Genomic DNA, 13,833 nt, shown 5'->3' on the forward strand with positions numbered 1-13,833 from the left:
TGATAAAAAAAAATTATTACAGAATTAATTATTTAAATGTATGCACATTTATAAAATATTCATAAACCAATTGCAAAAAATGTTTCAAAAGTTTTATTATACTTCACATTGGAACAGTGTGCAAATGCATGCTTTTATACAGTGTAATACATGTATATACATTATGTAGGCTAGATGTTATCCAGCAATCATCAATCCAAAGAGTGACCGAGACATTTGAATCAATGCATAGAGACTAGAAACAATACTTCACTGGATAAATGCTTTGCGAAAACAAAATACACAATGACAGAATCCTTGTATATACACGGTATATAAAGTACCTCATACTATTAAGATTGTTAAAAAAGTGCATCTTTAAAGAGGTTAAAATACATGAACAGTTTAGCACTGTGCATTTTTCAACGTGAATTAACCTTCATACTTCTTATAAAGTAATACTTGACTCGTGTTTCACATTAACAGATGTGAACTAATAAACCCACTACCACTCATAGTTTCATGTACATATACCATCTAAATCTTATTTCTTTTTATTCAGTGACATTTAAAGGTCAATAAATTTAACATTCACATTGTTTTACACATTAACTTGATTAATGTACAGTCAAAAGAGGACAAGTTACTTCAGATAACCTGACTGCTCTTCTGTTCTTCATTTCCACCTTGTTTTCCGCCTGTATGATTAGACTTGAATGAATTAGTTTTAATGTCCTACAGACATATTTTAATATCTTGATGAATTCACAAGAGATTAGTTTCTGGTCCTCCTTATGATAGACATGGTTCAGAGTGCAGAGGCTGGGATCCTATGAGCCGCCGAATAGTGAGTTTTACCTGCAGGTAAATCCAGTAGAATTATTTATAGCTGTAGTGAGAAAAAAAACAAAACATTCTTTTACTGTGAATCATTGTCTTACCTCATCCTTGCTTAGTCTTCTTACGTATGTCTGTATCTCTTCTACTGTGTCTATAAGCAGGTCATTGAAGGCCAAGATCTGGTCCCCCTTATGGAAGAGACACGAGTCCTGAATCTTCCGACAGTCAGAGACACTGGAGAGGAACAGGACGAATGCACAACAGTGAGAAACATAATATAATCTAAGTTGTTAATTTGCTCTCATGTTAATGTTTTTTGTCAGGAAAGGGTACAGGATATTCAAACAGTAACTGTGATTAATTATCAATGAGAGTTGTACCATGGTTTGCCTTCTTCCTGAGTCAGGATCAGACTGTTTTTCAGATCATTTTGACTAATGCAGATCTCCTTCTCAACATGTGCGTGCGCTTCACTGCAAAATAAAAATATGCATTGATAAATTTCAGATGCCACATTTTTTTTTCTTAAATCTTCTAGAAAATTCTATGGAAATGATGAGGAACAGTAGAGGTGAATTGTTCTATTCAGAGAAGATTTGCAAGAGCTTAAAACATTGCCACAAGTTAGCTTTAATCTTAACATTCATCCGTGACCAGACCTGTTCAGCAAGAATGGAATTTTCAAAACAACAGAACACACTATTCAGCATCTCTAAGATAGGAGTTGTTTTTTAGTCTTTAAATAAACATAGAATCAAATCTATGTGTAGCATCTGAGGGCAATGAACTTAGTGTACAAATTACAGTGTGTCAAAAGGCAACAAACGCTGCTGAGTTTATCAGATCTCACTCTACTGACACAATAGTGCATAAGGTACATAACAGTGAATCAAGAATTCAAAATTACTTTTTCTGCCTGCATGTAGTGTCCATATCCTGTTTGTCAACTTTCAAAGCTCTTTGCCTAATAAGAAAAGACCACAAAAAAATTAGTTCCTTAAAATGTCTCTTAAAATGTTTTATTTTATTAACCGAATGTATTTTACATTTAAGTCGGCCAGTTAAAAGTGCTCTCAGACACTTACAATGATTCCATGCTCATGTATTCACTGTCTTCTGCAGATTCATCCTGCTTCTCGACCTCATCATCTTCATCCTCAGTAACTGGAATCTGCCAGATAGAGGTTTGAGTTTTATTTTAATTAATATTTTCAATAGGAAGTTTAAGAGTATTTATGTCCACACTGTATATTGAAGAAACTGTGTATAAATGTGTAAAACCTTGAGTGCTACTGGTAGTGGAGGTTCGCTGAGCTTGCGAGGATAGTCATAATGGTTGTGCGGTGACGGGTAAGTTAGCATTAATTCAGGTGCTGAATGTCTGTCATCAGGCTCATCATCAGCCTTTGCTTCTGAACTCTTTAGAGGTTCAGATGCTGATCTGAATCTGTTGTCCTGTGGGAAAAGAATAAGCATGTGAGCATGCTTAAATGGCAATGCTTGTAATAAGTGGTATATATAATAATAATTGTCAACTGCATAATTGCAATGTTTTCTTTTGTTATTCATTGTTCAGGAAATTGTAATATTCAAATCAGTAGGTGTGTCCACCTTTGAGAGGTAGTTTGCATGTGAAGAGAGAAATATTTTAATGTTTACCTGAAGGGAATTTCTTGATTTCTGGGTCTTCATTACCTTGACTAAGGCGTTGAGCCAACCATCCACATCAGCACTGATAACACAAGACAACATTTAACACTAATGAAAAACTACATCACTTGTTTAGGGTTAGGGTTAGGTCAAATGAAAATGAAAATCTTAAACTAGAAGATTTTTTAGAATTACGGTTCCATGATTTATAACTAACTTTAAAAGCAGAATTTAAAGACTCAACAACTGAAAACTGGTTAAAAATGAAATCAATATTCTAATTTAATTTAATTTTGTATTTCATTGTATTTAACTTACAACTCAGTGAATATTTTAAATGAATCTCTAAATAAATGTGATGAGATAAACACCAAAAGTTAATTTGAACACATGTATCTCTTTCCGTATTGTCTGTTTTGATATTTAAACTTTATATATGCTTTGGAAATATACTAAATGCTTAGTATAGCTAAATTTAAATGTGTACAGTATATTTACTACGACAGTATATGTTACACTAATAACATATTCATGGCTTCAGAACTACGGTAATAGACATGGACTAAAAGGCACAATTGTTTTTTTTTTTTCATAGAGGCTTTTTTTGTGCCTGCATTTTACTGACTTTAATGGAGCTATATTGTAATGGAAATGAAAAAAAAAATGATATAAAATAATGGTGGCAAACCTGTTTTTTCCAATGAGGAAGTAGTCCCTTGTATGTTTTGGTGTGTCATCTTCCACCCTCAAGAACAGCACAGAGGATGGAGAACATTTGAAGTTTTTCTGGATCCATTCCCACTTCTGATGTGCCTCGGGGCCAACAAACAACAGGCTGATCCTTTAAAACAGAAGGATGTTCTCATTATAGTGTATACTTTTATAGGCATTTATATACAAAATAAATGTATTTATGACTTTTAGACTTTTCCTTACTTTGAAAGTTCTATCTCTTTTCTTTCATTTGCATAATATGACAGCTTGTAGTCTTCCCCCGTCTTGGAGAGCACAAACAAACGACGCTTCCATGATTTCTGTGACAGATATAAAACTGTTACATTTCACAAACTGAGGATTTTGATTTCAGGTTTAATGCAAAATGATACGTACAATGTTTTTAGTCATCAGGCTTTGTTGAGCGGGGGACTTGAGCAGGTATCCAGTGTGCAATTCCTCCACCATCGCTGGTTCATTGTAAAATTTTGCAGTTGCTGCTGCAGAAACATAATTAAAACAACATTAAACTTTCATGAGTTTTGAAATTGTATTCCTTGATTATTCTATTTTCTCAAGAGTTTGCCAGACTTACTTGATTTCTTTTTGTTGTTGGACATCCTGATGTCGTTGCTTTTTTATTCTAAAATAGATGTGAAATAGGTTGTTTTTCTATAAGCCACTGATATATTTGATAAACAGATGTAAACAACAGTGATTTATTTATATATATATATATATATATATATATATATATATATATATATATATATATATATATATAAAAAGCAATGTCTGAATAAGACCTGTTAAAATGCAAAGAAAATTATCCCTCCACCATATTTTAAATATATAATAAGTAATATAATAACATTGCATGATGTCTTTTTAAATGCAGATTCCTATTTTCAGAATATCAGTATGATTTCTTTCCATGCTGAAAGCATCACAAAGCAGAATCATCATATTAGTAGCAATATTCTGTAATATTATTGCCTTACCTTTTGTCAACATAAAATTGGTGTCCTCTGATAAGTTATTCAGTTCTCACGATGTGTATGTTATGATGGCAGTTTAGGAGGAAGCTAGAGGTCTTTTGTCTCTTCCAGAGTGTTGTGCTGGTAACAGGAGGAGTTTCTGGTTATATGTGAGCTCAGGTGAAGGAATCCCTCCCCTTTTGGCTCTGTCATTTGTTTGTGGAAATTACCAGACAAGTGTGTTCATGGCAGTGTGGTATTGTACAAAACATTGTACTACAAAAAGAAATATAACTTCTGAAGCACACACAGTTGCGACTGAAATATGTTAACATATAGTATACATGCATTGTCTTATACTCATTGTAATTTATTTGGTTATATATAAACACTTGGTTCACTTAGGAATGCAATAGGTGACTTAAGTTACTGTGCCAAAGAAAAATAAAAAAAAATACTTTCTTTGTGTGCTTCCGGGAATTTTATGGGGAAATCTTGTCTGATGTATTTCAGTAAATACTCTAAAGTTACTGTAGTTGTCTTTCCTCCACCCTTGTTTTTTTTTTCAAATGTAACATGCTCTTGGTAGGTTGAGTTGGCGTTGGGAGTGATAAGGTGTTTTCATTATTTTTGTATGGTTTTTATTATCTCCAGCAGTTAAGTAAATGTGTGGTAGTCTGTTAAAACAGCATTTAACAAATAAAATGGCATGACATTATTTGAAAGAACATCAACTAATGATCTAATATGCATTATAGGGATTTGTGTAATTAAGAGATTATATTTTTCATATAAGTAAAACATAAAAAGAAATCTAGATTTTTATTGTGTCATTGAGGTGTTTTGAACAGTGTGATAAACTCACTCTCTGCTAAAACTATTGATTAGTTTAGTTGTAAATGTGAGAACATTTTTCATTGTTGCTTTTGTTCCTGGTCTAAAAATAAATGCAAACTTCTGATTTATCTTATCAGTACTTTGCATAGAATGCATAGATGCAGATAAATTCTGATTTTGAGGACAAATTGGAATAAATACCGGAAGCAAAGATTTTATAATAAGAAACCTTTATAATCAAAATGGCACATACATAAAATACACAAAGAAAAGTAATGCACTTAATTTGTTTGTGTAATAAGCAAAAACTAAAAATTTTAGGAGATCAAGATATATAAGATGTCAGTTAGTTCTGAAACTCTGTGTAAGAGAACACACACACTTAAGTCAATAAAACTAGTACTAGAAATCTGTTATTAAAAGACAAAATATTGACATTGAAAGAACATACAGTATAGTTTTAATGTGCACATTAAAACAGGTCATACTGTACATGTACATTTTCTTTTCTTTACTTTTCACATCAAAGCAGTTTATAATAATATACATTTGTTCCAAAATGTTGTCATTTATATATATATTATATATATATATATATATTATATTATATATATATATATATATATATATATATATATATATATATATATATATATATATATATATATATATATATATATATATATATATATATATATATATGTTGGTCTGTTGTGACAGTAGCAGCTGGAGTTGAGGATGAAGCTTGAGTTGAGGATGAAGCTTGAGTTGTTATATTTATTCTGAAAGGTCATCCGTTTCATAATTTTCATGATTTATTTCTGTTGTTATTTCAGTCTGCCATGAGTAAAAAAAAAAGTTAAAATATTAGATAAATACGTTTGGGTGTATAAGTTTGTGCTTCCTCTTGTATTGGTTGCATGTATCTACCTTAATACTCTTCAGTTTTATCGGAGAACTGTAGATGGGTTCATTGGTCGCAGATGATGGCAGATCATGTGTAACATATTTTGTTTGACCCCACTCAGGTTTCTGTTATTGGCACAATATTGATGATGATATTATTTTCTTGTCTTGTAACATTATTTCACAGATGCAAATGAATTAAAAAAAAAAAAAAAAACAGACAACAAAGGGTTAACCAGTATAAGAACAACAAGCAATGTTTCTAAATTTAGCAAACCTGTTTTTTTCCCTCTCTCTCTCCAGACAACAGTCGGATTGTTTTAGTCTGTATAGTCATTTAACAAAAAAGTTAAATGTAGCAATTATAAGAGCTGATTATTGTTTTAAATCACAGTCAAATCTCCTTAAAAAGAAAAAAAAAAGATTCTCAACAATAGCTGGGGAACTTTGCATTGGGCAGTAAATAGAATTCTAAAGACAGGAATCATTAAAGATCATAAAACCTGTAATACGAGCTGGCAATATTAACCAAACCTATTTTTTGCAGCCCTGTCCATGTGCTAGCATACCTGCTTATTGTCATTTTCTGATTGCAGAGGTTCACTGATGTGTCTCTTCAACCCAAATGTCTGTGTGACAGATGATTCAGCTTAAATAAGTATTTTGTAAACCATGCACACGTGTACAAAATGAATGAGAGACAGTTACTAAGAAATGTCAAAACATTACCTTGGGATCCAACAGTCTGTGTGGACGATGGTTTAAGATGTCAAATAAAGCAGTAGACCATTTGTCCATCTCCCAACTGCACAAAGATGTTATATTGCATCTTTCAGAGAATATTTAAACATTCTTAAATCATATCTTGACTTGATTTTAAACTTTAAATTACATTTCTGTAATTCATTACTAATACATTTTTTATATGCATATTTATAAAATATTCCCACTCAATTTATACCAAAAAACAAACAATAAATCACTGCTCTAAACAAAGCAAATACATTCAGAACAAACCTGTTTTCTCCTATAAGGAAGTAGTCTCTTTCTGGTACTCTAATAAACATTACACACGAAGAAGGACATCTGAAGTTGTTATGAATCCATTTCCACATTGTATGCATCTCGGGGTTCAAGAACATGTATGTGACTCTAAAGGGTTGACAAAAAAAAAAGATTCATTCTTCTGTAGTCTTACTGTGCAATACTTATTATAATGGAAAGTTTTTCATGTGAAACTATAATGTTGAAGAGATATTTTGCTGGTAAGGTACTGTGGCATTTGACAGAAGTCCAGTTGGTTATAAATAATAGTGTTCCTGTAGCTCAATTGGTAGAGCATTGCCTTATTAAGCGCAGGGCTGGGGGTTCGATTCCCCGGGAACACATGATAGGTAAAAATTGATAGCCTGAATGCACTGTAAGTCGCTTTGGATAAAAGCGTCTGCTAAATGCATAAATTTAATTGAATAAATAGTGCAAAAAATGGACATACCTAGACAAGTCAATGTCTCCCAGTGTTTTGTTCTTCTCTTCATTTTTGTAGTACTTAAGTTGGCATATGTTATCCGTGTACTTTAGAAGAACAAAAAACCTCCTTTTCCAAGATTTCTGCAACAAAAACAAAAAAAGTAACCTGTATAGTAACCTGTCCTGTTTTACTAAAGGTAAAACACCTTTAAAATACCTGGGACTTGAACTGATTTTCCGGCGGAGATTTGTAAAGGTATCCAGAACACACTTGTTCCTCGGCTCCATGTATGTAAAATGCATAGTTATTATCTGCAGAGATAAAGAGTCTGTTTAAAACAAAGCAACACGTTAGTTTTATTAACACAGATCAAAGAGCTTTAAAAGAACACACCTGCCATTTTTTTCAGTTGGCGTGAGTAATGGGATGCTGTCAGTGTGAGCCTGAGAACAGAATAAGCTGTGGTTAATTCAGCATAGTCAGCATAATGATTTCAAGTGCCAAAGTTTTTTAAATGGTACAGTATATACTGGGTGCAAAGCTGACCTAAATGTAGCTTTGCTTGAAATATTTACTTAAATGGTGTGTATATAAAATATACTAAATGATGACTTCAGATGTAGTTTGCTATCATTGATGCTGTCATATATATTGTCAATCAGGCTGCATAATTTCATTCATTTTACCTTTCTGATGCAGAAATCAAAATTATACCAAAGAAGCATGCTGTTTTAATAAAAAATATTGTGATTGTTATATTATTATTTGACTGAAAAATATAGTTTCTGTACCTGCTATAGATGTTCCCTGTCTGTAAGAACACAAAATGTGGTTAAAATGGATGAGGAAGTTTATACTTTAGGTGAAAACCCTTGAAAGTGATGTCACAGGGAAGGCGGTGATTTGAGACGTGTACTCAAACGAGAAAAACTTGTCAAGTTTAAACCCACTTTTTGCACTTACTGTTTAAATAAAGTGAGACTATATTATCTCTGTGATATAACATACACTATTGTCACAGATTGCATTTTGCCACATACTTACAAACAGACATTGAAGGTGAAGACATTTCTGCCACCACTGAACTGAACTCAACCTGTCTTCCACTGATTATAAAAACAGAAAGCCCCGCCCTGCACTCACATCATTGGTTGAGCCAAAGTTGATTCGTGATGCTAGTCGGGATTCTCAAACAAACAGAGCAATGTTTTTATAGAGTTGTCTACCTTATTTTTCCTATAAGAGTGGGCACAGACATTTTTTTATTATTTGGCTCTGGGTTCCTGTGTTATCTGTTTCCAGCTATTGTTAGCTGTACAAAACAGCTTGTTTTACTGCCTGATACTAGAAAATGGAGTGTCTTATATTTACATATTATTAAAATATATTATCTAAATTATTTTCGTTATTAATAAATGAACCGGAAGTCTTGCACATTCACAGAAAATGGCTTACTTCTGCACTGAAATATTAGGGTGATTAGATTTTACACACTTTCCAAATGACTCCATATAAAAGTCATTTAACATTATTAATGTTAAATTAATTTTAATGGGAAAAAGTTGCAATAAAAGCAACAGTTCTGTAGTTTGCAGTCAAAGTCTTGTAGATGAAATGAACATGTTCTTCTGCCGGTTTGATACTGTAGATGATAAGGATGAGTGTGATGACATCTGTAAAAATCTTCCCATAGGTTCACCTATATTTATCACAGAATGCTGTTGCTAAAAGCCTCACTAAATTAAAGCCGAATAAGGCCACCAGCCCAGATGGCCTAAAAGCCAGCTTACTTAAAGACTGTGCAGTGACTTTGGTTTTTTTAAAAAAACACAATGGACCAACAACAGCAGATGACATTGCACCCCAAAAAAATCACAGACTGTGAAAACAGTGGACTTAAAGCAGCTTGGGCTATGAGCTTCTCCACCCTTCCTCCAGACTCTAGGACCTTGGTTTCCAAATGAAATAAAAAACTTGCTCTCATCTGAAAACAGGACTTTGGACCACTGGGCAACTGTTCAGTTCTTCTTCTCCTTAGCCCAGGTAAGACGCTTCTGACGTTATCTGTGGCTTAACAAGAGGAATAGCCAGTTGGAGCTCTTAATGCCTTGACCCCAGCCTCAGTCCATTCCTTGTGCCGTTCACTCAAATTCTTGAATCGATTTTGCTTGACAATCCTCATAAGGCTGCGGTTCTCTCGGTTGGCTGCGCATCTTTTTCTTCCACACTTTTTCCTTCCACTCAACTCTCTGCTAACATGCTTGGATACAGCACTCCGTGCACAGCCAACTTCTTTGGCAAATACATATTTGTGGCTTACCATCCTTGTGAAGGGTGTCAGTGATTGTCTTCTGGACAACTGTCAGATCAGCAGTCTTCCACATGATTGTGTAGCCTAGTGAATAAAACCGAGATACCATTTTGAAGGCCCAGGAAATCTTTGCAGGTGTTTTGAGTTGATTTGACATGACATGACATGTCACCATATTCTAATTTATTGAGATTTTGATAAATATGAGCCCAAATCCTCACAATTAAAAGAACCAAAGACTTCAGTCTGTGTGCACTGAATTTATTTAATACTCACATTTCACAATTTGAGTTGGATTACTGAAATGAACTTTTATAGCAGATGGAAAAAAAGCAATACAACATGATGATGATGAAGATGCGTGTTTGCCTTTGAAAACCTGTTTATTGTAAAGTCATTGTAAGGTCTCAGCTTAATGACAGCATGACATGCATGTTATTATCAAGATGTCAGTCTATAATCAGTTTAACACATCAATGAACAAAAGTGTCAGTATCATTTTGCATTATTTATGCAAGAATGAAAACCAAACCTGCTACATTCCCCCGAGTCGGTTTCAAAGAAACTAGGCGGTTACCTCCGCCGTACTTTCCAGTCCTGTTTAAAATGCACTGTATCAATAAATGGGACATCACCAACTTGTGTCAGTTCCTACGCACGCCTGCTCATCAAATGGCTTGAGGCTGAATAACTCTTGCTCAGTGGCACTGTTACAGGAAGCTGCCCATTATGTGTGGGGATGGTAGGGCTGTAGAAAGACAGGCGGCAGGTGGTTTGGCACAGGCCTCAATCCAAGCATTCCCACTCGCACGCCATTCATAGAATTTGTATTGGTCATTACAAGAGATAACAGGGTCATGGCTAAAGCCTATAATTGGTGCTACCTGCTCCATAAGTGTTTCTGAACTATTTGGAATTCGTCCCAGTTGTGGCACATGCAGACAGGTGTGTAGATGTAAACCCTGTCAAGTTTATCCTCAAATGTTAAGCTGGTCACCTTGATTTAAACATACAAATACTAGGTGTTGTGACCACAAAGCTTTTTAAAGTCTTCCATGTGAGAGTGTGATATAAATAGAGGCTTTCTTTGGCTACAAGTGCTGCTTCCTCTGTCTTTTTGTGCACAGTGTACTCAGACTACAGCAGACCCAGTACAGCTCCTTTAGTCCTTCAGCCAGATTTACGGACCCTAGTTGTACAACTCGAATACTTCCCAGGGCACAGGAACAACAGATGGACTGTCACCCCTCCTCCATCCTTGGCATCTTAACTGTACAATATAAAGCTCAAAGTTTGGGCTTAGGCTAGTCATTTGCTAGTTGAAAATAAGACTGGAAGAACAAGAGAAGAAATCAAAGTAAGTGAAGAACTGGTACTAGAGAGTCAATGATGAAGGCTCAGAAAACTCAGGTAATGATTCAATAGATTTCTGTTTGTTATAATTGACATTTGTGACAGATAAAGGTTTTTGATTCGATTTTGAACTTTGAAATATCGCATTCAAGGACACCGCAACAAACTATCAGGAGCACCTGAAGAGACACAGAGACATTCTGGTTTTCCGAATGAAGAAGCTGTCATCAAAACAATCTGACTTCACTGTAAGTTGGTGAAATTTGCATTCATATCTGAAAATATAATAAATGCATTGGTTAAAATATGACAGATGACCTGCCATATGATGTATCTGATTAAGCATGATTTATTATTCCACAGATCAAGGCTGCAGCTCAAAAAGAGAAGATTAAGAAAAAATATGATGACATGAAGAGGGTTTTGGACGAGGATCTGAGAATTACACTGAGCCAGCTGGATATTGAGACAGAGGCCATGGAGAGAACGGTTGAGGACAGTATTGAGAAGTGCTACCACCTCACGCAAGAAATCGATCAGCAGCTCGGTGAACTGTCTGCACAGATGGAGAAAGATCAACGTCAGGTTCAAGAGAAGGTGCATTTTAGACCAGAACAGTGTCCTATAGTAGTTTTCAGATGGTAATACTGTAGAGTTAGTAATAGAATGCTTAAATGAACCCCAAGTTGCTTAATTATTTTTTATTCAGCAAACATGCATTAAATTGATCAAAAGTGACAGTGAACACTTCTACATCGCTATAGACTATTTCATTTTGAAATACAGTTCATTTGAACTTTGTATTCATCAAAAAATTCTAAAATATAAATGTACACATTTGTTGTTTCCAGCTCCCCAATTTTCAACATTGATAATAAAAATATTAATTGAGCAGCAAATCAGCATATTTTTCTGAAGGACCATGTGTATTTTTGATCCAAAAGATGCAACTTTGGTGAGCATAGAGAGACTCCATATGTTTGGATGGCAGTGTACTGTATATCCTTTTTGAATGTAAAGTTAAATATATTTATTCTCTTAAGCATGTTAACTATATTAGCCTTGAAAATAATTTTGCAATATATTTTTTTCTATTTTGTATAGCTCAGTTAAAACAAATCCCTTGTATGCGGCTGCACAATTTAATAAAATTGGGTTTGCAGTGTGGAAGTGTTCACTTTTTCAACCATGATTTCTCCATCTCCTTTTCTTACAGATGTCAGAGATGGAGGAAAGGTAAGTAGTGTTGCAGTTTTGGGATTTTGGTTTCTGGGTCCATGACAGAAATTTAAGCATGTAAAATTAAAAGTATGTAACACCCCAGCGTTTCTGGAACATTTGACCATGTATTATTTTTTTTTAATGTGTTTTACGTGTTATGACAATGCATGTTTTCATTTGTGAGACGTGAAAAATTGTTTAGTAAACTGCGTCATGCATTAAATCAAGCATGCGATCTGAAGTTTCCGCACAACAGTCTTTCCTGCTTTCGCGGAATTAGTATTTTTTCTTTCTCACATACTGTATTCTTCCTTGTTTATAGGATAATGGAGACTCTGAAGAAGACAGATCCAGAGTTCATACAGATGGACGAATTTAAGAATGAACAGCTGCTCGGCTTAACCATCAATCTGCTGCTGTTCATACGCTCTCAGGTTCCTGTCACCAAGAAACTCTTCCAAAGCTGTGAGGCTCTACACATTTTTTACATGAAAATTATTACTACAGTATATCGCTTTAAGCATGTAAAACCTAAGCATGTTTGAAAATCCCTACAATGTTTCCTAGCAATGTTTTCCTCATATCTCTCACAAGGGATTCGTTTCTAAATATAGTTTGTAATTATACGATGCCTTTGGCACTTTCCATTTCTCAGACGCACAAAAAGTTGTTCTGGATCCTGACTCCGCTCACCCAAAGCTTATTATTTCCCCTGAGGGCGACTCAGTCACTTACACTGATACCTGGCAGGACGTTTCTGAAAACCCCTCTCGATTTGACAACACCCTGAATGTGATTAGCAGGAAGGGCTTCACAGATGTTCGCAACTACTGGGAGGTGCAGGTTACTGGTAAGACATACTGGGAACTAGGGCTCACATACCCCAACATCCCTAGGAAGGGTGGAGAGGAGGACTGCTGGTTGGGCCGGGGCCCTATGTCCTGGTGCATTGAATATTTAAATGGCGACTACACGGCCTGGCACAATGGCGTTCCCCAAAAGCTTACCCATGTAAGTGGGATAACTTTTCAGCGCATTGGCATATTCTCCAGCTCAGAAGGAGGTTTGGTTTGCTTCTTGGGGGCTGACACCATGACGCCCCTGTACAGTTTTTGTGCAGGGACCTTCACAGACTTACTCTACCAGGCTGTCTGTCCTGGTCACGACAACCAGGAGACCAACAGGAAACCACTGCTTATATGCGATGCTTCGAAATCCACCCCATTCTTGTAATGGAAACCGACGAGGGTTGGGGTCTAATTCATTTATTCAGTAAGGATGCATTAAATTGATTAAAGGTGACAGAAAAGATATTCATAATGTCACACAAGATTGTTCTTGTGTAAACAAAGAATGCTGTTTTCTTTTCTAGTCCTGAATAAATATGCCATGGTTTTCATGAAATATTTATGCAGCACAACTTTTTTCAACATTGATAATAATAGTCAGAAATATTCCTTCAGCATCAAATCAGCATATTATAATGATTTCTAAAAGGTACATGGGACACTGATATCTACTGAAAGCTTTACCAACATAGGGATTAATTACAAATACATCAGTTTTGTAAATTG

The 13,833-nt window shown here is 34.9% G+C and overlaps 3 protein-coding genes across 5 annotated transcripts; 1 reads left to right on the forward strand and 2 right to left on the reverse strand.

Moving 5' to 3' along the window:
• Nucleotides 1-89: 89 nt before the first annotated feature.
• Nucleotides 90-4,288, reverse strand: plekhs1.3 (pleckstrin homology domain containing S1, tandem duplicate 3). Of its 2 annotated transcripts, none has more exons than XM_026276458.1 (12): nt 4,185-4,288; nt 3,779-3,826; nt 3,580-3,680; nt 3,406-3,503; nt 3,158-3,310; nt 2,479-2,551; nt 2,101-2,274; nt 1,905-1,990; nt 1,727-1,783; nt 1,200-1,292; nt 921-1,053; nt 90-837 (listed from the first exon to the last, which is right to left on the reverse strand). In XM_026276458.1, exons 2-12 carry the CDS (start codon nt 3,801-3,803, stop codon nt 772-774), a joined length of 1,059 nt encoding a protein of 352 aa, XP_026132243.1. In that variant the 5' UTR covers nt 3,804-3,826; nt 4,185-4,288; the 3' UTR covers nt 90-771. The 2 variants fall into 2 exon arrangements, with proteins under 2 accessions (XP_026132243.1, XP_026132242.1); XM_026276457.1 differs by having other exon boundaries at nt 3,580-3,683.
• On the forward strand, nt 1,942-13,781 carry si:ch211-28p3.4 (E3 ubiquitin-protein ligase TRIM21). Its single transcript, XM_026276456.1, has 7 exons — nt 1,942-2,003; nt 10,813-11,095; nt 11,191-11,286; nt 11,402-11,635; nt 12,255-12,274; nt 12,582-12,724; nt 12,915-13,781. The coding sequence occupies exons 2-7, from the start codon at nt 11,072-11,074 to the stop codon at nt 13,490-13,492; spliced, it is 1,095 nt and encodes a 364-aa protein (XP_026132241.1). The 5' UTR covers nt 1,942-2,003; nt 10,813-11,071; the 3' UTR covers nt 13,493-13,781.
• Nucleotides 5,700-8,464, reverse strand: plekhs1.4 (pleckstrin homology domain containing S1, tandem duplicate 4). Of its 2 annotated transcripts, XM_026276461.1 has the most exons (11): nt 8,419-8,464; nt 8,166-8,185; nt 7,768-7,817; nt 7,591-7,685; nt 7,399-7,514; nt 6,921-7,055; nt 6,633-6,708; nt 6,473-6,532; nt 6,181-6,228; nt 5,928-6,029; nt 5,700-5,834 (listed from the first exon to the last, which is right to left on the reverse strand). In XM_026276461.1, the coding sequence occupies exons 3-11, from the start codon at nt 7,772-7,774 to the stop codon at nt 5,775-5,777; spliced, it is 699 nt and encodes a 232-aa protein (XP_026132246.1). In that variant the 5' UTR covers nt 7,775-7,817; nt 8,166-8,185; nt 8,419-8,464; the 3' UTR covers nt 5,700-5,774. The 2 variants fall into 2 exon arrangements, with proteins under 2 accessions (XP_026132246.1, XP_026132248.1); XM_026276463.1 differs by lacking the exons at nt 6,181-6,228; nt 8,419-8,464 and having other exon boundaries at nt 8,166-8,346.
• Nucleotides 13,782-13,833: the final 52 nt, after the last annotated feature.

Source organism: Carassius auratus, chromosome 12 (genome assembly GCF_003368295.1).
Source record: "Carassius auratus strain Wakin chromosome 12, ASM336829v1, whole genome shotgun sequence".
Classification (NCBI taxonomy): Eukaryota; Metazoa; Chordata; class Actinopteri; order Cypriniformes; family Cyprinidae; genus Carassius; species Carassius auratus.

What these genes read in the sequence shown, in the direction of transcription:
- plekhs1.3 (XM_026276457.1), bottom strand. Translation starts at nt 3,803, where the DNA reads ATGTCCAACAACAAAAAGAAATCAA. An exon ending in TTCCTCATTGGAAAAAACAG is followed by an intron (nt 2,552 to 3,157) that starts GTTTGCCACCAT and finishes TTGTGTTATCAG; the next exon opens with TGCTGATGTGGATGGTTGGC. An exon ending in CAGGAAGAAGGCAAACCATG is followed by an intron (nt 1,054 to 1,199) that starts GTACAACTCTCA and finishes GTTCCTCTCCAG; the next exon opens with TGTCTCTGACTGTCGGAAGA.
- plekhs1.4 (XM_026276461.1), bottom strand. An exon ending in AAAATCAGTTCAAGTCCCAG is followed by an intron (nt 7,515 to 7,590) that starts GTATTTTAAAGG and finishes TTTTTGTTGCAG; the next exon opens with AAATCTTGGAAAAGGAGGTT. An exon ending in GGAGACATTGACTTGTCTAG is followed by an intron (nt 7,056 to 7,398) that starts GTATGTCCATTT and finishes TCAACCCTTTAG; the next exon opens with AGTCACATACATGTTCTTGA.
- si:ch211-28p3.4 (XM_026276456.1), top strand. Translation starts at nt 11,072, where the DNA reads ATGATGAAGGCTCAGAAAACTCAG. An exon ending in TGAAGGCTCAGAAAACTCAG is followed by an intron (nt 11,096 to 11,190) that starts GTAATGATTCAA and finishes ATCGCATTCAAG; the next exon opens with GACACCGCAACAAACTATCA. An exon ending in ATGTCAGAGATGGAGGAAAG is followed by an intron (nt 12,275 to 12,581) that starts GTAAGTAGTGTT and finishes CCTTGTTTATAG; the next exon opens with GATAATGGAGACTCTGAAGA.